At 40.6% G+C, this 18,951-nt stretch overlaps 2 protein-coding genes across 2 annotated transcripts in view; one reads left to right on the top strand and one right to left on the bottom strand.

Annotated features, from left to right (window-relative positions):
* Positions 1-18,951, top strand: part of PRSS12 (serine protease 12) — a 94,264-nt gene that overhangs the window by 36,970 nt on the left and 38,343 nt on the right. The window contains 4 exon segments of the mRNA XM_074228308.1: positions 428-578; positions 4,119-4,297; positions 12,201-12,342; positions 16,267-16,463. Coding sequence (XP_074084409.1) covers positions 428-578; positions 4,119-4,297; positions 12,201-12,342; positions 16,267-16,463 — 669 coding nt within the window.
* Positions 17,276-17,857, bottom strand: LOC141516002 (protein cornichon homolog 4-like). Its single transcript, XM_074227361.1, has 2 exons — positions 17,581-17,857; positions 17,276-17,548 (listed from the first exon to the last, which is right to left on the bottom strand). Exons 1-2 carry the CDS (start codon positions 17,846-17,848, stop codon positions 17,457-17,459), a joined length of 360 nt encoding a protein of 119 aa, XP_074083462.1. The 5' UTR covers positions 17,849-17,857; the 3' UTR covers positions 17,276-17,456.

The raw sequence follows: 18,951 nt of genomic DNA, 5'->3' as shown, positions 1-18,951 counted from the left end.
CACCATAATAACAGTGGAGTTGGAAAGGTCTAAGAATCTGGTTTCTCTTGTTCAATTAAAGAAAAGAGAGTTTGGCTAATAGTGAAAGAGCACTGGATTTGGAATTAAAAGAGAGGCTCCAATCTGACTTTGCCCCTTACTACCTTACTCACCTCCCTGGGCCTGAGCCATCTTTAAAAGGAGGGACTGGCCTAAAATAAGCCAACCCCTCTGATTATGGGTCCCCTTACTGCACCCATGTTTGCAACAAGGACCTGAGACTTATCTGTGCCTCAACATGCCAGAAATGAGGTGTGTTTTCCTTACACGTCTAGCCTCTACTCATGCCTGGTGCGTGTTACTGTCCCTCTGTGAGAGCGATGCTCCAGCTCACTGAGGTCTGGCATTCAGTGACACAGCCTTCCTTTCTCTGTCTTTGGACCTACAGCTCCTGCCTGGGCACCGGTGCGGCTTGTTGGTGGGCGCAGCGTCCACGAGGGCCGAGTGGAACTCTACCATGCAGGGCAATGGGGCACGGTATGTGATGACCAGTGGGATGATGCGGATGCCGAAGTGGTCTGCCGCCAACTTGGCCTGAGGTTTGACTCGTTGCTTTCCTTCTTTGTTTGTTTGCTTGTGGTATTGGGGATCCAGCTCCAAGGGTTGTCTTTCTTCAATCATGCTGATGAAAGACTGGACAGACTCAAAGATCTGTGAAATCATCTGGTCTAGGCTAATTTTACAGAGAAGGAAATTGAGGCCAGGGGAAAGATAATGATTTGCCCAAGGTCACACAATGAGCACATGAGAGACCTAAACCTTCTGACTCCATTGCCCCTTTATTCCTTGTCTGTTATCACAGACCCTTGGATGGCACAAAGGATACTTTTACGTGTCCGTGTCTCTTCTGAAACCCAACCCATTAGGATTTCTCTGGACCCTGACCTATGTCATCCGCCTTCCCATCGGGGCTTTGCCCTTGTTTGTCCCTGGTGTTTGCCCTTCGTTTATCTCCATCTCATGTAGAGTCCCTCTCTTCCTTCACACTTCAACCTAAGCTCTGTTCTCCATTCTGGAAACCTTTCCTGGTGCCCCATGGCTAGTGCTTCCCCTGCTAACAAGTTGATGTTGAAATCATTTACATGTCTTTGTATTTTTTTCTCTTTAAATATATTATGTATATACTCTAAACTCATTGACTACACTGTTAGAATGTTGACTTTTTTTTTGGTCGGGAATCCTTGATACTTTGGACTTGGAGGCCCCAGGTCCGAGAGTCATAGTAATGAATGCTAGATCGGCTGTTCCCAGCAGCTCACCTTCATCCCGCATTCCTTGTCACCACTCACCCAGCTGCCTCTTCAGCGTTCTGCTTTCTCAGGTCCTTTGACTGCCTTGTTTCTCTAAACTGGCTTCCATAATTCTTTTTCTTCATTTCACTACTCTGTGAAGCATGAACAGATTTAACATACAATGCCTTTTGATGATTCCCAACTCTCAACTGATAGAATGATTCTGAAATAACAGGTGACTTGGGGGCATAGGGGAATGCTTATTTATCTCTTCTCCCAGTCATTGAAACATCCATCTTTACCTTTTTATCTGAAATGTTATTTGAAAATCTTGTCTCCAGGATGCCTCTTGTCCATAGGAAGGAAGCAGTGGGAAAAAACTTTAAAACATTCAGTCATCTTAACAGTCCAATGATTGCCTAGAAGAGCAAATAGCAAGAATCTTTTTGGGTGTGAAAATATTTGTCAAAGGAATGAGACTGACGTGACCAATGGGGGAGGGATTCCCTCTCTCCCAATTCAGGGTAGCGTCTACGCTGCAGCTGGCAAACTTCAAGAGCTCCCTAGACCACTGAGGGGGTTGGGGACTTGCCCAAGATCTCAGCATAAGGGTGCCAGAGGTAGGGCTGGTGAGGCTAACTCCAGACTCTCTCTCCCTCTATTTGCTAAGGAGTTGATTGTTTTCTCATCAATCAATCATTCCCCAGCATTTATTAATATCTTAGGGACACCTAGACTGTGCTAGGGTAAACAGAGACAAAAGTCAAATAGTCCTTGTCCTCTATGACCCACCAGTCTAAATAGTAAATGTGTGTGTATGAGCCTACAAAGGGATACCAGGTCATCTGGGAGGAGGAGGGGAGGCATGGGCAATTGGGGGGATGAAGGAGGAATAGCCTCTTAGAGAAGGGTGGGTTGGAGGTATCCCCAAAAGAAAAGTCTTCACAAAACATCTTGAGTGATTTCAAGCTGAATCCTTCTCTTTTTTTTGCAAACCAATGAGGTTAAGTGACTTACCCAAGGTCACACAGCTCAGTAATTATTCTCTGAGGTCAGGTCCTCCAGACTCCAGGACTGGTGCTCTATCCACTGTACCATCCTAGCTGCCCCCAAGTTGAATCTTTCTGCACATGGACACTAGTTTCTTAGTGTAACATGAGGCAAGACTGGAGACCAGAATGCAGGCTGTAATCTGGTGCTTTTGGGTACCTTTGCTTGCAGTTTTTTGTCATCATCCTATATCGGCCATATTAACTCCAATCATTCTTTGGGAACTGTGAATGAGACTTCTCCTCAGATGGAGGACTCTCTTTGGTTCTTAGGGAATGAGAAGATTCTTGAGGAACTGTTTTATTGTCCTGCCAAAGCATGGTTGCTCTGATAATGGAGAGGAGAACATTTGGGATTTTTTAAAAAATGCTAAAAATAAATCATAATTTGAAAAAATATACCATAAAAAACACCAATATTCTCATTTAAAAAGCAGTGTCAGTTTTCCTTCCTCCAAGGACTCAGATTGGTCCCTGGCCATAATTCCCTTCCCTTCTGGGTCTGCATCTGCTATCTGAACTTCAAAATTCTGCCTCTGCCACTGTCTCATCCTGGAACTTCCCTCAGTTTCCTCCTAGGACTCTATGACCTGGAGTATCCTTGTATTAGGCCTGCCCCCTTTTCTCCTGGTGATATCCTCCTGGGTTCTCTTTTGTGTGGAGGGGCTCAAGATGGTCCTCTTTCACATCCTGTCCCTGCTCTGGGCTTTCAGATTTTAAACCCCACCTTCACCCTACCTTCTGCCTCCTCCCTCAGTTTTCAACTCCTCTTTGTGTGTTGTTTTTCTCATCCATAAAATGGAAGAATTTGACTTTATTTCTTGACTAACATCCCTGCCATCCCTAATCTCTGGACCATTGATGCTCTGATCTCCTCATCCCTCCTAATTCTACACTTTTTTTGCTCTTTAGATAACTGTAGGACAAATAGAAGCTTAGCATGCACCATTTCCTCAGAGCGTACTGCTAAGATTACAGTATCAGCATTTATCCCTGGGAAATCAGCAAAGGCTAGAAATCAGGTCTTGATTTCTTCTTTTTGTTGTCTGTCTAAACGTAATAAAGTAATGGACAATATGTAAATAATACAGGTTAAACTAAATATATGTCATGTATCCATATTTTGGGGACAAGCCAGTTGTTAAACATTTATCATCACACCCTGAATATAATGAAGAATTACTGACTATGAGACAGCTAGGTGGTGCAATGGATAGAGCACCAGCCCTGGAGTCAGGAGTACCTGAGTTCAAATCCGGTCTCAGACACTTAATAATTACCTAGCCGTGTGGCCTTGGGCAAGCCACTTAACCCCACTTGCTTTGAAAAAACCTAAAAAAAAATGACTGACTATTATGAAGATGGAATATCTCAAGAAATGGTCTTATCTTAGACTATAAATATCACTGCTAATGTTCATGTAGCACATTAAAGTTTACAGAGCACTTTCCCTGTGTTATCTATCTCATTTAATTCACACAAGCTCCTTATAAACAAGGTGTTCTTTTTGGCTCCATATTATGGGGACATCACACCTGAGGAAGGTAAAATGATTTTCCAGGTGACTCCAAGGTTTTTCTTCTACCCATAGTACCAACTCCTTGCCTAATAGATAACTACGATGGAATGTCATCCTGTTAGAATAAAGCTATGTGTGAACAAACACCATAGACCTTTACAAAGAAAAGCCATGGCCCTTCCTTTGCATGACCATCGACATATCTGTCTAAAACACTTGCCTGTTCAGGCACCTGGTCACTCTTGTAATCCTTGATTGTTTGTGTGTTTGTTGGTTTAGTGGGGTTGCCAAAGCATGGTCCCGGGCCTACTTTGGGCAAGGAACTGGCTCTGTCATATTGGACGAAGTGCAGTGTACTGGAAACGAACTTTCCCTTGAGCAGTGTCCCAAGAGCTCCTGGCGAGAACACAACTGTGACCATCGGGAGGATGCTGGGGTCTCGTGCACCCCTCTTACAGGTATGCAGGCCCACAATGGCAAGCCATGCTGTACTCTTCCCACCTCTCTCATCAGCCCTTCACCACATGGCCCTTCCTCCCTTTCCAGTCTTCTCGCACCCTTCTCCCCCACCCCATACTCTCCATGGCTCAGCCAGACATCATGACTTCCTTGGGTTCCTCACATATAACATTTCATGCATTGCCTCCATACTTTTGCACTGATTCTTGCCAAGCCTGGAACACATTTCTTCTTTTATCTTGATCTTGAACCTCTGATTTCCTTCAATTTGTTGCTCAAAAGCCATCTTCTGCAAGGGGGCTTCTCTGATCCCCTACATCCTCCCAGCTTTTAGTGCCTCCCCCCACCCCAAGGTAACATGTGTTATGTTTGCATAGCCCTGTGTCCCTCATGCCACCCTGAAGAACAGGGATGGGTTTGCTTTTATCTTTTAATTGTCCATTTCTGATGCTGTTTGCCACCTAGTATATTTTTAATAATTCTGGTTGTTGAAAGCTTATTTTTGACTTAGGATCACAGAACCTAGAGCATGAAGGAACCTCAGAGTCTAAAACCCCCACTTAAAAATGAGAACACAGAGGACTGGGCAGATACTCAGCTTGGAAGGTATCAAACGACTGGAACAAACTAGAGGACAATAATAGAGACTGCCCTCTATTAGACAGTAGCCTGCCTTCAGGAGACTTGAACCAAGGAGAAAGAGGGAGAAAAGCACACACTTATTAAGTGATTTACAATTATTATCTCACTTGATCCTCATAACCCTGGGAGGGAGAGGCTATTATTATTTCCATTTTACAGATGAGGAAACCAAGGCAGATGGAAATCAAATGACTTGCTCTAGGTCTGAGGTTACTTTGAACTCAGGTCTTCCTGCCTCTAGGCCCAGACTCTATTCATTGGCCTATCTAGTTGCCTGTTTGAAGTCTGACTCTGACCCTTATCAGCTGTGGAAGCCCAGGGTTGTCAGCTCAGTTCTGTGCCTCTTGCCTTCCCCTTGTAAAACAGAGATAATAATCCCTGCCCTCCCCATCTCACAATCTTCAGGTGTAAGTCCTATATAAGCCTCAGAGATGAGGACAAGTGGGAACTCTCATTATTCCCAGGAGCCAGAGTCTGAGAAGTGTGCCCTCATAAGGGAATGAGGAAGTGGCTAGACTGAAGGGCAGACAGAGATTGGACCAAATCATCAGTGTTGCAAAGACTGATGAATATATAGGTTAAAACATTGGATGTTCTTAAAATTTACTGACTTTTAGGTCCTGAAGGAGACAGATTCTGATTTGCTTTGAAACAGTCTAATGGTGTCTGTTGCTTTAATGAGTTGAAGATGTATCCATTTCCTAACCTTCATTTAATATTAAGAATTCTTTATTGCCATCCTAGAAAAAGAATCTTTCATACTATTTCTTCCTTTATTCCTGTCTCTAAAGAAAAGATGGCCCATCTCCTTGACAACCCTTCTACTTGAGTCTTTGATCCCACTTCTTCCCTTCTCCTCTATGAACTTCCTTCAGGGCATTTCCCTTGCTGTCTTTCATCTTCAGTCACTTTCTATCATCTGTACTAACTCCCTTTCTACAAGCATATTTATGTCTTCCTCATCCCTAAAAAACAAAAAATCTTAATTTGACTCAGCTACTCCCTCATTCTATTTCTTTCCTTTGTATTATCAGATTCTTGGAAAGAACAGTATACACTTGCCGTCCCTCCTCCAAGACCCAATCCATCTTAGTTCTCTGACATCTAGCTTTCAAACACTTGACTAAAACCATGTTCTACAAAGTGATCATTGATCCCTAAATCAAAATTTCAAAGTTGGAGTGGATCTCAGTGACTAGCTAGATCAGAGACATCAAACAGATGGCCAAGAACACTTCCAAGTTTGTCCAGAAGGAGGCTAAAATGTAATTAGGGTAGGGCAGCTAGGTGGCACAGTGGATAGAGCACTGACCCTGGAATCAGAAGTACCTGAGTTCAAATCCAGCCTCAGTTGTATGACCTTGGGCAAGTCAACACCACTGCCTTAAAAAAATAAAAAAAATTTAAAAAATATATAATTAGGAAACAAAATAAAATGCTGTAGAACATAGATAATATTAACATGTGATTTTCTAACTCAATATGTGACCTACAAGGTGGGTCCTATTTTTATTTGAGTTTGATACAACTTGTCTAATCTAATTCATGTCCTCCAAAGAATCCTCAAAGCAGACCCAACAAATGGTTTTCAATCTGTCTATGGAAAATGCTGTTTCCAAGGTTGCCTACAATCTCTTAATTGCTCTTGATCCTCATCCTCCTTGATCTCTTCTCTTCACCTTTTGGTTCTATCAACCATCTTTCTCCTCTGTTGGCTTCTGTAAATTGTTCATACTTGGTTATCTTCCTACTTGTCTAACCATTCCTCCTTTATTGAATCATCCCAAGATCCTGGCTCTTTAGCATGAATTCTTCTGGGCATTCTTCTGGGCTCTCCTATCTTTTCTTTAGAAATTCTATCTTTTGGAAATCTCCTGACTCTCAGGGGCTCAATCTCTGCAGATGACTCCAAAACCCTATAGCCATCCCTATTTTCTTCCCAGAAGTCAGTCATACACTATCAAGCTCTTGGAAATTTGCTTCCTTGATCTCCCTCCCAGGATGTCCCATAAATATTGTTAATTTAATATGGCTCAGGTGGAATTATTTTCCCCCTCAATGTGCCCCCCCTCCAAACTTCCCTATTTCTACCATGGGAATCATTATCCTTCCAGAATCCAGATTCATAACTTTATAATATTTGGGGCAGTTAGGTGGCTCAGTGGATAGAGCACTGGCCCTGGAGTCAGGAGTACTGAGTTCAAATGTGGCCTCAGACACTTAATAATTACCTAGCTGTGTGGTCTTGGGCAAGCCACTTAACCCCATTTGCCTTGCAAAATCCTAAAAAAATATAACTTTATAATATTCTTTGGGTCTTACCCCTTTTTCAAGTTTTTGTTGCTATTACTCTCCCAGCCATCTCTGACCTCCATTTCTTGCTCTTTATCCTCACAGTCCCTATCCTAGTTCAGTTTCCTAACTGACCTCTCTAGGTAGCTCAGTGGATAAATTTTGGACCTGGAATCAGAAAATCTTAAATTCAGCCTCAGACACCAGCTGTGTGACTCTGTTTACTGGCTGTTTAACCCTATTTGCTTTAATTTCCTTATCTGTAAAATATGCTGGAGAAGGAAATGGCAAACTACTCCAATATCTCTGCCAAGAAAACTCCAATGGGGTCACAAAGAGTTGAACATGATAGAAAAACAATTGAATAACAACAAATTGATCTCCCTGCTTCTAAACTGACTTTTCTCTCAAATATTCTCCCTAAACACAACTACCAAAATAATCTTTCTAAGGTTTGATTCTTTAAAATGCTCCTTTCTCTCTGAAGTCTTAAGTGGCTCTCTTTTTTTCCTATGATAAACTATAAGTATCCAAGCCATAATCTATTTCAAAACTAACTTTCCAGCCTTATTTCCCCTTCATTCAACCTATATTTCAGCCAAACTACACTGTTCCCCAACAGTCTATTTCTAGGTTCTTGGAATGCACTCTTTCCTCACGTTTGCTTCTCAGAACATGAGCCTAGGCCCATGTGTATAGGTCCGGTTTAGGGAGAATAATAGAATTCTTTCCGCCAAATCCTCAAGGAAGAGATAACACATCAACTCTAGACCATAGAAGACTCTGTATGGCCCTTGGATTGAACTTAGATATGGGGTTCAGGCATGGACAGTTGTTTCCATTCTACCATCAGAGGGTCTCAAAGCACTGAGGACATTTTGGATATAGAGAAGGGATAATCCAGAGATTTCTTGTACCAGTCAGGCAAGAAACAACGAGTGTCTCTTGGTGAGACCAGGACAGGGTGGTGCCTCCTTCTGACTTGAACACTTTTATTAATAGAAAAGGGCAGAAGATGAACCATTGGAAACAGATAAAAGAAAATGACTCAGAGTAAAGATGGCCAAAGTATACAGTTTCCCAGAATTTAATTTACATACAAACGAGAAGAAAACTATAAAGATGGTAGATGGTTAATCTGATACCTAGAACCGTTTGGGAACTATTGGGAAATATATGGCCTTAGCTGTTTGTGGACTGACAGAAAGGTGGATGTTGGTTTCTCATCATGAGATTGAAGTGGGTCCTTTCACACAAGAAACTTTGCTTTAGAGTAGTAGACATGATGGAGGCAAGTCCTTTGAGGGTCAAAAATGTATATAATGGAATGTATATAAGCAGAGTCCTCAGCACTGGGCCACAGACCTAAGATCTTACCACTACTTGGAAAACCTGATTGGAGAAGAATCTTGGCTTTTCCCTACAACCCTGAGAAGAGAAAACCCTTCAGAATCTAACCAAGGGAGCTAACTGGAAGAGTGTTAGAGTCTTCTGCCTGGGAGTTTTGTTTTACTGGCTCAGCAGGGCCAAAAGGATGGCCAACAGAGCAGGATAGAGAAGTTCAACAAAGAAATGACCCTGCCCATCTGTATCCCTGCTCCTGAGGGGACTAGCACCCCACCAGGCTCAAGCAGTCCCATGTTGTCTTTCCAGGAACATCTGGTCCTTACTCATGCCCCTTCGTGTTGTGGTTTTCCAAGTTTGTATGTCCTTTTCACCATGGATACCATGTACCTTGGTGGAATGGGATACTTTGATTATTCTTGTTTTGTAAATTTAGTTTAATAAATATTTGGGATAAATGTTGGCATCTTGGATGATTTGCTAAATGGAAAGCATTCTGGTGGGGACTCAAAAGCTACAATTCATAGTAAAAAAAATGTAAAGTTTTTCAACACTAGAGTTTCTTCCTAAAGTCCCAAAGTGAGTTATAGCTGTGTGACCAACACCACCCCCCAGTCCCATGCAACCCCCCAAGTTATTAGTATGAATGCAAGATAGGTGAGCAAACCAATCTAGAGAGGAGTAATGGGATGGGGATGTCAGGTCTAGGTCTCACACCCATGCCATGCTCTTATAACACCAGCTTGGATCCCCCTTACACTTTTCTACAAAGAGATTCACTCTTCTTATCTTCCTTTATCTATTTCCTATTTTCCCATATCCCAAAAGAAGAAGGGGTAGAGAGAGGGAAGAAAAAGTCTAAAAGCCACTAAGCAATACATAATTTCCCCTTAGTCCCCAAACAGCTTCTGGGTATTAGAATTATCCAGCTAGCATCTCTAAAATTCTCATATCCCTTGTTTCTCATTCTAGCTATAGATTGAACAAGTTTTCATTTCTTTTAGTGGTATTTTAGGATTCTTCTTATGCATTTGAAATTGAATGAAAAACAGTCTACCACTCATGGAGATAGATGGGAGGTATAGGTTTCCTAGTGCATATTTTGGACTTTTTCAAAGTATTGATAAGATGTTTTGAGTTTTCCCCTCTTTTTAAAAATACTATATATTAAATGGAACGGTTCTGGGAGGTTGAGAGAATAATACTGGGAAATATTATGATGATGTTAAAAACCTCCACAAAAGACATCAATAAAAACCATTTCCCCCCCTAAGGAAATAGCAAGTTTGGGCTTGGGGGAGATCAAACCTGGAAGAGAAGGAAAGCTAAATTATTGGGATTTTGGAAAACAGATTTGGATTTTGCCAATGAAAACTAATTGCAGGTTTGGAACTATAGTTTTAATTAATTAGAAATGAGAACTGATTAGTTAGTTTTTAATGATTGTTGAGAAAGAGAAGACAATACCACTGAACTGGTACAGGCATGGGGATGGGAGAGTGAGCTGACCCAGGTAGCCTTTTTTCTTTTTTCCTTTGAAAAAGGTCATGTGTTTAAATAAAAGAGTTTAAATAAAAGCCACACACCAGGGACAAGATGAGTCCCTCGGCCTTTAGACCTAAGTCCAGACTTGGATTATTTGACAGCCTGGCCTTGCTTGCTTGCCAGTGCCACCTAATGGTTATCTTTGTATCATATTTATGCACATACCTGTTGTTTCCCACCAGAAGTACCCACCCCTTGAAGGCCCAAAATGTTCTCATCATGTCTTCATATATCCAGTGAATACAAGTTGTAGAATACCAATGGCCTAAAGATTTAAAACTCAGGCTTACCCAAAGGATGATAGGTAAACACATGGTGGGCTTGGGCAAGCAATGATACATTGCCAGCCAAGAATTGATCTGGACAAGAGATTTAAAGGACATCTTCAGAGAGATGTAAGATTGGAAGAAGAAATGGGTTTAAGATGTCGAGAAATCCAAGAATACCCATTGGACTGTCAGTAGGTTCAACTATTATCCATACCATAGTAGGAGAACTGGAGAACTAGAGGAAGGACATCATCATTAGCAAAATACACACACACACACACACACACACACACACACACACACAAACACATAGTCCAAACCATCCCCCCCACACACACACCATGACATGGAAAGGCCCAGGATGAGAAAGCATAGATCTGCTACAATCTGCATCCCTGCCAAGATTACAAGCACTGATGAAATCATAGATAGACCAAAGTTGGTGAAGCAGCCCAAGTCACTTATGTACACTTAATTAATATTTGTTGAATTGAATGAAGTTTAGAAAGTTGCTAGAGTTTTAGTTATTCCACACAAAGTGTTTTTTCTGCCAAAGATAATTTCAAATTTCACTGAGGGTTCTTTCTGTTTGCAATATTTGTGCAGCATGCTCTTCTGTAAGATTATAGACATCTTCGTTTTTGTCCTTGTATCGCCAGTGCCTGGCTTGTAGCTTGTTCATTTAGATCAGGAGTAGGGAACCTTTTTTTTTTCTGCCAAGGGTCATTTGGATATTTATAAGACCACTCTTGTCCAAACAAAATTATCAACTTAAAAATTAGCCTGCCATACTCAAACGTTTAATTAATTCACCCCTAAAAAAAACTTCTAGATTTATTGAATTTTGAGCAGCACCAGATCAAATGGTTTTGCAGGCCTTATATGGTCTGTGGATCAGACATTCTGCCCCTAATTTAAATTGTCAGGCTCATTAGGTTTATTCTTGTGCTCTGCTCAGATCATATGGATTTTCCCATATTTTTCTGACTTGCTCATTGATCATTTTTGCTGCACAATTAAATCCAATTACATTCATAAATTACTGTCCATAGCCATTTCCCAGCTGATGAACAGGAACAAGTTTTTTTTTTCAGTTCTCTGCCACTACAGACTGTTGCTAGGAATATTTAGTTTTATATTGGAGTTCATTTTATCTCTGACCAATGAGATTACGGAATCAAAGAGGATGGACAACTTAGTGTGGTTACTCTTGGATCAGGATTTATTTACTGAAGACCAAAGACACTTCACTTGTACTTGGTACAAACATACACCTGAGACTCCTGAGGAATTTATTGTGACTGCTCTGAAATCCTACAACTTTGCTGTGTCCGCCCTACTCCTTAGAATAACTATTTTCTTATCTTTTCTTTTTAGAAATTTTGAGTTGTTACTAAGGTCCTCTAGTTTTCTTCTTTGGAGTAGAAATAGCCCATGTCTATGAGCTGGATGGATGAGGTCAGAACAAAGAAGGTACCTTAGAGTCATCTGTAATCTTGGAGATTCAGAAGAAGATAAATAAATTAGAAAGAATGTTTTATCTGTTAAAATGGTATAAACAGGAAAGTTGGGCCAGTCTTCAGAGGGAACAAAAAACAAGACAAAAGCCTTCCTCCCTTCCTAATATAGAATGGATGGGAACAGGCCACTGAGACAGGTCTGTACTTCCATTTGTGAGTGAGAGGATAAAGCAATCTGTTATCCAGGCTAGGGTAGCATGAGACTAAGTAAAGTTCCTTCAAACCCTTTTGGTGAAATAGAAAGGCTTTGGTTTCTCTGGACGAGGACTGATTCTTATTTCTTTTCACAGATGGAGCCCTGAGACTAGCAGGCGGGAAGGGCAGTCATGAGGGACGGTTGGAAGTGCATTACCGTGGTCAGTGGGGTACCATCTGTGATGATGGGTGGACAGAGAGGAACACCCAGGTGGCTTGTCGGCAGCTGGGATTTAAGTAAGAGTCCTTCTTACTGAACAGTGAAACCCCTGATGATTCTCAGGTCCTACCCACTGAAAGGCACTACCCTTCAATATGTGATAGCCACTCTGGGTCATGTCTGGGGTGGTAACAAAACATGTGTTCCCCCAACCAGAGCATTGTATTGAAATCCTGAGTCCCCCTGCTCCTTCCTACCTGAATAATCCTGGGCAAGTCTCTTCTGTCCCCAGGCCTCAATTTCCTCCTCTATATAAATAAGGCTGTTAGACCAAATGATCTGTTATGAGGGGTCTCCTTTCTCCAGATCCCAGGATCCTAGTAAAAAATGTAAAGTCCGAAAGGACATTTTTCTCCTTTCTATTGTCCTCTCTTTCCCCCATTGATCATAAGAAGATGACTTATGTAACCCCTGGGATCTGTGAGTCACACGTGGGCCTTTTCTTGCTTTTTAAGTAACTTTGGGAGTTGTTGATGTGACTGTCTGAGTTTATTCTTAATTAAAGATTTTATTTATTTTGAGTTTTACAATTTTTCCTCCAATTTTACTTCCCTCCCCCCCCACAGAAAGCAATTTGTCAATCTCTGTGCTGTACATTGATCCAAACTGAGTATGATAGAGAAATCATATCCTTAAGTAAGACACATAAAGTATAAGAGACAGCAAGATCAGACAATAAGATACCAGTTCTTTTTTTTTTTTTTTCCTAATGGCTAAGTTTATTCTAAGAGAACATCTCCTTTGTTGGGTCCTTGGCTGCATGGACCAGTCCTGACATCACATGGCTGGAGCTAGAGAAGAGGGCAGAGTTCACCATTGGCTATTATGTTATCCTTGGTGTTAGAATTGGATGATGTTGATCACTTGTAGTTCAGGAAAACAGTACCCCTTGTCATGGATGTGACCTTCAGAATTCCTCCTTAGCTTCCCAGTCTGGATGTCTGAAAGCCAACAGTCATGCTTCCATGAGAAATACTTCATGGCTCCCACATACTAAATTCCTGAATGGTGGCTGTGGGTTAAGAGTTGAATGTAAAATCTTGAATGGTTTTTGTCTGTTGCTTTTCTATATCTCCCTGCCTTGTGCTTGAAAGATAAGATCAAGATAATATTTTTTCCAAAGATGATCATTTAAAATATTACTTCAATAATTTAAATTCAGTCATTTAAAGCAGTAGTTTGTTGAGTTGTTTTTCAGTCAATTCTTCATGAAACCTTTTGGGGCTTTCTTGGCATTTGCCATTTCCTTTTCCAACTCATTTTACAGTTAAGGAAACTAAGGCAAATAGGAGAAAGTGATTTGCCCAGGGTCAAAAATACTAATAAGTGTCTGGGGCCAGGTTTGAACTCATGAAGATGAGTCTTTCTGGTTCTTTTAAAATAAAAGAATGAAAATTCACACAAACACACACTGTCTTTCTGGCAAAGAATAAACATCATCACTACATAGTATTTCAGTTTTTGAAAGCATCCTTCTAGGTAACCTCTGAGGAAAGAACAGGTTCCCTGAACTTAGACAGCAGATCCATGATGATCAGACCCACATCTGAATTACCTTCTCCACAAAATCTTTCCCGAGAGGGGGTGGCTAGGTGGTGCAGTAAATAGAGCACCGACCTTGGAGTCAGCGGTACCTGGGTTCAAATCCGACCTCAGACACTTGATAATTACCTAGCTGTGTGGCCTTGGGCAAGCCACTTAACCCCATTGCCTTGAAAAATCTAAAAAAAAAATCTTTCCTGAGTCCCCAACTGCTAGTCCTCTCCCCTCCAATGACTTGTCATCACCAGCTATCTTGACTCTTTTCCTGACACTGGGCTCTGATAACTTGGGAGGAGAAATTGAGGCTGATGACTGCCTCATTTAAATCCAATTAACTCACAAGTTGGCATCACCTTTATAATGTCATTGGTCCTCTTTGAGAATGTATTTAAGGGGTGGCTAGGTGGTGTAGTGGATGGAGCACTGGGCTTGGAGTCAGCAGTGCCTGGGTTCAAATCTGGTCTCAGACACTTAATGATTGCCTAGCTGTGTGGCCTTGGGCAAGCCACTTAACCCCATTTGCCTTGCAAAAAACCTAAAAAAGAAAAAAAGAAAAGAGAATATATTTAAATACTTTGAATTTTTGTTTCATTTATTCTCCTTATATTTCATATTTATTTACTTGTAGGCTGTGGTCTCCCCCCTTTAAAATGTAAGCTAGCCAGAGAAGGAATTGTTTCATCCTTTATAGCTGTATCTCCAGTTGCTAGAGCAGTGTCTGGAATATTAACAAATAGTTCTTGTGGCAAGTCCTATTTGCCTTATCTCTTAGTGGAAAAATAAAGGGAGTTTTTTTAAAACCACTGTGGCTCCTTACAAACCTGATCCTCTTAGAGAAACAGTAGGATACAAGAATTAAGTGTCTTGAGAATCAAGAAGGTTGAGATTTGAATCCCATCTCAAACACTTCCTAGTTGTGTGACCATAGTAAAGTCATTTAACTCTCATATTCTGTTTCCGAGTTTATATAATGGGGATAATAATGCCTTTGGCAATCATTTCACGTGATCATTGTGGGAATTAGATAAAATAATATCTGTAAGTGCCTTGAAAACCATAAAGCACTATGGGAACGGCACTAGTTATTTACTTGATTAAAAATGTCAGAAAAGGAGTGGCTAGGTGGTACAGTGGATAGAGCACTGGCCCTGGAGTCAGGAGTACCTGAGTTCAAATGTGACCTCAGACACTTAATAATGACCTAGCTGTGTGGTCTTGGGCAAGCCACTTAACCCCATTTGCCTTGCAAAAAAAAAAAACCTAAAAGAAAAAAAATGTCAGAGAATAATAAATAGGATTTCTTCACTTCCTATTTATCCCACTGTCTGAAATGGGATCATTTTGGAAGGCAAGTCAGCAACAGCTGTGCTTACTCCTTTGAGCCACATACATTTTTCCTTATCTGAGCTTTCATGAGAGGCAGATGACTCTCTCTAGTTCAAACCAAGAGGCCCAATCTTTGATTTTTCTTTTTAGTATTGAGGGAAAAAGTATGGACAGATGAAGATCAACATCATGTATTGTATGGGGGGGATGGTACATGGTGTGATCATGAAGAGGCAGAGAGGTCAATCATCTCCAGTTGGAATTATCTAGCTTACTTCTGATAACTCAAAGACCAGAGGGAAGTGTGGGATTACTCCAAAACATCAATTTCTCCCATTAGAAGATGGAGAACAATGTTTAGCCTTGATTGAAATGCCTGCTTGTTATTCCCATGAGAAATGATAATTGTCTTAATATAAGATTATTCACTTTTCAGCCACAGTGATCATCTGAGATGTGTGTGGGGGAAATGGTAGCTCTGGATCATATGGAACAGTTCAAACACATATGCAGAATTATCTAAACAATGCAATTATAATGATTTAATAGCATGATGATGTTTATCCTCCATTCTCTAAGAAGACCATGACACCAACAACTCCAAAAGATTTGCAATGCACTTTGCAGGTTCTCTTATTTATTATTTATCTAGTTTCATAATTCTAATGGAAACATCTCTTTTGATAACTATAATTGCTGCAGGGGAGAAATCTGCCAGCATGATGAATTAATATTTACAAATTCATTTGAGATTTATCTCTCATTCCTTTGTGTTTCTCTGGCAGATAAAGCAACTAAGGAAGCAGATTGGAATCTAGACATTGCCCAAACTGAGAAAGGAAAAAGGGAATTGTGTATAATGCACAAAGTATGTTATTGATCCCCCTACACATATTAGACTGGATGATACTCTGGGGAGTTCTTCCTCTTAGGTTTCTATTTCCTGATTGGAAGAGGAAGAGGATGAATATTTAATCCATCGGAATAACATGAAATTTAATTAATACTTATTAATGTTTGGGACTCACAAGAGACAACAGTTATAAAAAAACAGTCTTCTGTCTTCATTCCAGGTATGGCAAACAGGCTTCTAGTCGCCATTTTGAAAAAAGTCTGGGGCCTATCTGGTTGGATGAAGTCAGCTGTTCAGGAAAGGAGACAGCTTTCCTTCAGTGTTCCAGAGCAAAGTGGGGAGAGCATGACTGCAGTCACCAAGAGGACATTCACATCACTTGCCACCCAGACAATGATGTGCACAGATTCTCTACCGGTATGTTAGCTCTCTTGCCCATTGACTACCAGTCTTCCCTTTGTGGTAGACCTCAATGAGTTCCTTACTTTCGGTATCATCTCATTTCTAACTACCGGGACTCATTTTAAGAATTAAATAATTGTGTTTGTCTAGCAGAGTAGGGATTGTAAGTCCTGCTACCAGGACTAAGCACCACTAAAGAGAATCATGGCAATACATTTATTTAAAACTTAATTTTATTATTTGCTAAATAATGAGCATGTATTTTCCCCTCCCCCAACTAAGCAAAAAAAAAAGAACAAAAGCCATTTTAAAAAATTTTTGCAAGGCAAGGATTAAGTGACTTGCCCAATGTCACATAGCTAAGTAAGTATTAAAGGTCTGAGGTCATATTTGAACTCAGGTCCTGACTCCAGAACACTTAGCTGTGCAAGAAAAAACCCTTGTGACAAGTGTCCGAAGTCAATCAAAATATAATTCTATACTATTCATATCCAAGAATGTGTCTCATCTTGCATAGTAATTCATTCACTTCTGTTAGGTGACGGGTAACATTATGGAATCACAGAAGATCTTTGCATTGGCCAGAGTCCTTAACTTTTTTCAAAACTACTCATTTTTGGTGTATTCTCCTGGTTCTGTCGACTTCCCTCTGAATTATTTCATACAAGTTTTCCCTAAAACTGTCCCTTTCATCTCTTCTTATAGCACAATCATGTTTTATCACATTCATATATCTTAATTTGCCCAGTCAACAACTCATTTTTTATTTTTATTTTATTTTTTTTCATGTTTTTTAAATACTTTATGTGGTAAAAATACAGCAAAAATAGTTTTTTTGGGTTTGTTTGTTTTTTTGTCCAAAGAGTAAAAAAAATATACTGCTTAATGGACACAGTTATAGGTATGGACTAAACTCATTTCTGGCTCCTCAACTGTTCACTGTAGTGTAGGACTCCCAACTTCAGCATCTCCTTCCAGGTTCAGTCATTTATCAAAGCCAGAATCATACTATAAAGGTACATGAAGAAACAAAGCAAATGAAAACCAAGCTTGATCATGGCTTCCTTCATGTGTGTCTTCAACTGCCCTCAGTTGTGTATCTCAGTAGGATCAAACGCTCCTATGTTCCCACTTGGCACCATAATAAATTGATATGCATTCCAGGTAGCAACAGGCAAGTTGAGGAGAAAGATGAACCAGTACAATGAAATAAGCATTAATACGGTAACAATAGTGTGGCCAATCAATTCTGGGACCACCCACTTGTTTAATTTTGAGCAACAAGACCTAGCATTGATGTAGTTACATTCTAAATCAGATAATGTAATTATAAAATAGACGGAAAGGAAGATGAGGGTGCAGCAATCGATGAGCGAGAAGACGAACACCACTGCCTCCATCCTTGGGCGCCTTCCACAGCTGCCAGTTCTGCCAAACCGGCTCAACTACTCATTTTTAAAATTTTTATTTTTATTTTTTTATTTTTGCAAGGCAGTGGGATTAAGTGGCTTGCCCAAGGCCACGCAGTTAGGTCATTGTTAAGTGTCTGAGCTGGATTTGAACTCAGGTCCTCATGACTCCGGGGCTGGTGCTCTATCCACTGCGCCCCCTAGCTGCCCCAACAACTCATTTTTTAAAGACATATTCTGCTGCAGCAAGATGGAGTTCTTGGACATCAGGCTAGAAGGTACCACAGGAGCCAAGGCATAGCCCTAAGATAAAACTCTCAATCCATCACTTAATCGATAGCATTTAATAAGGCCTAGATATAAGGGGTCAGGCTAAGAGTTGAGGGTACAAAGACAAAAGGGAGATGGTCCCCGAACTCAAAGGAGTTATTAAAGGAGAAAACAAGTACATTTACCAAGTACTGACAACATTCTCACAAAATAAATAATCATTTTAGGGGAAAGGGAAAGTATGGCATTTTGATAAAATCTAGAAATTGATTTTTTCCTCTAGAAATAAGGAAGTTTTAAAGCTATTCGAAATGCTTTGGAGATAGAAATAGCAAGACCTGGCAACTATATCCTACCAATATGGAGTGAAGAGTTGAGATTGGCCTTGCCCTTGTGATTCTGATACTGTGAACCTGAGTGACTGGAAGTATGATCAAACACTTAAAAAAATAGGGAAATTTGGAATAGAAGTGGGTTGGATGTCAGGGTCTCTTTGGGGCATGTGGTATCTCAAAATACTATGCAACATCCAATTTTCATAATGTATGATTTAGAACATTCAGGCAGTTGGTGCTGCTATATTGTGGCTCAGCAGTAACTGGAGATGGATATTGAGATCTGTGAGTCATCTGCATCGAGACAATAATCAATCCCATGGAAGTCAAGGGGGTGTCCCTGAGAGAGAGAAGATGTAGAAAAGAAGAAAAGAAGACCTGGTACTCCAAACTGTCATGCTCCTCAAGGATTTGCCTAGATCCCTAAGGGGAGAAGCAGGCAGTCTACCTTGTAGAGGACCCAAACTGGTCATATGTGGCAGGCTTGAC

Source organism: Macrotis lagotis, chromosome 3, assembly GCF_037893015.1.
Source record: "Macrotis lagotis isolate mMagLag1 chromosome 3, bilby.v1.9.chrom.fasta, whole genome shotgun sequence".
Taxonomy (NCBI): Eukaryota; Metazoa; Chordata; class Mammalia; order Peramelemorphia; family Peramelidae; genus Macrotis; species Macrotis lagotis.
Note: the sequence above shows the minus strand (reverse complement) of the source record. Positions and strands in the feature narration are given on the sequence as shown.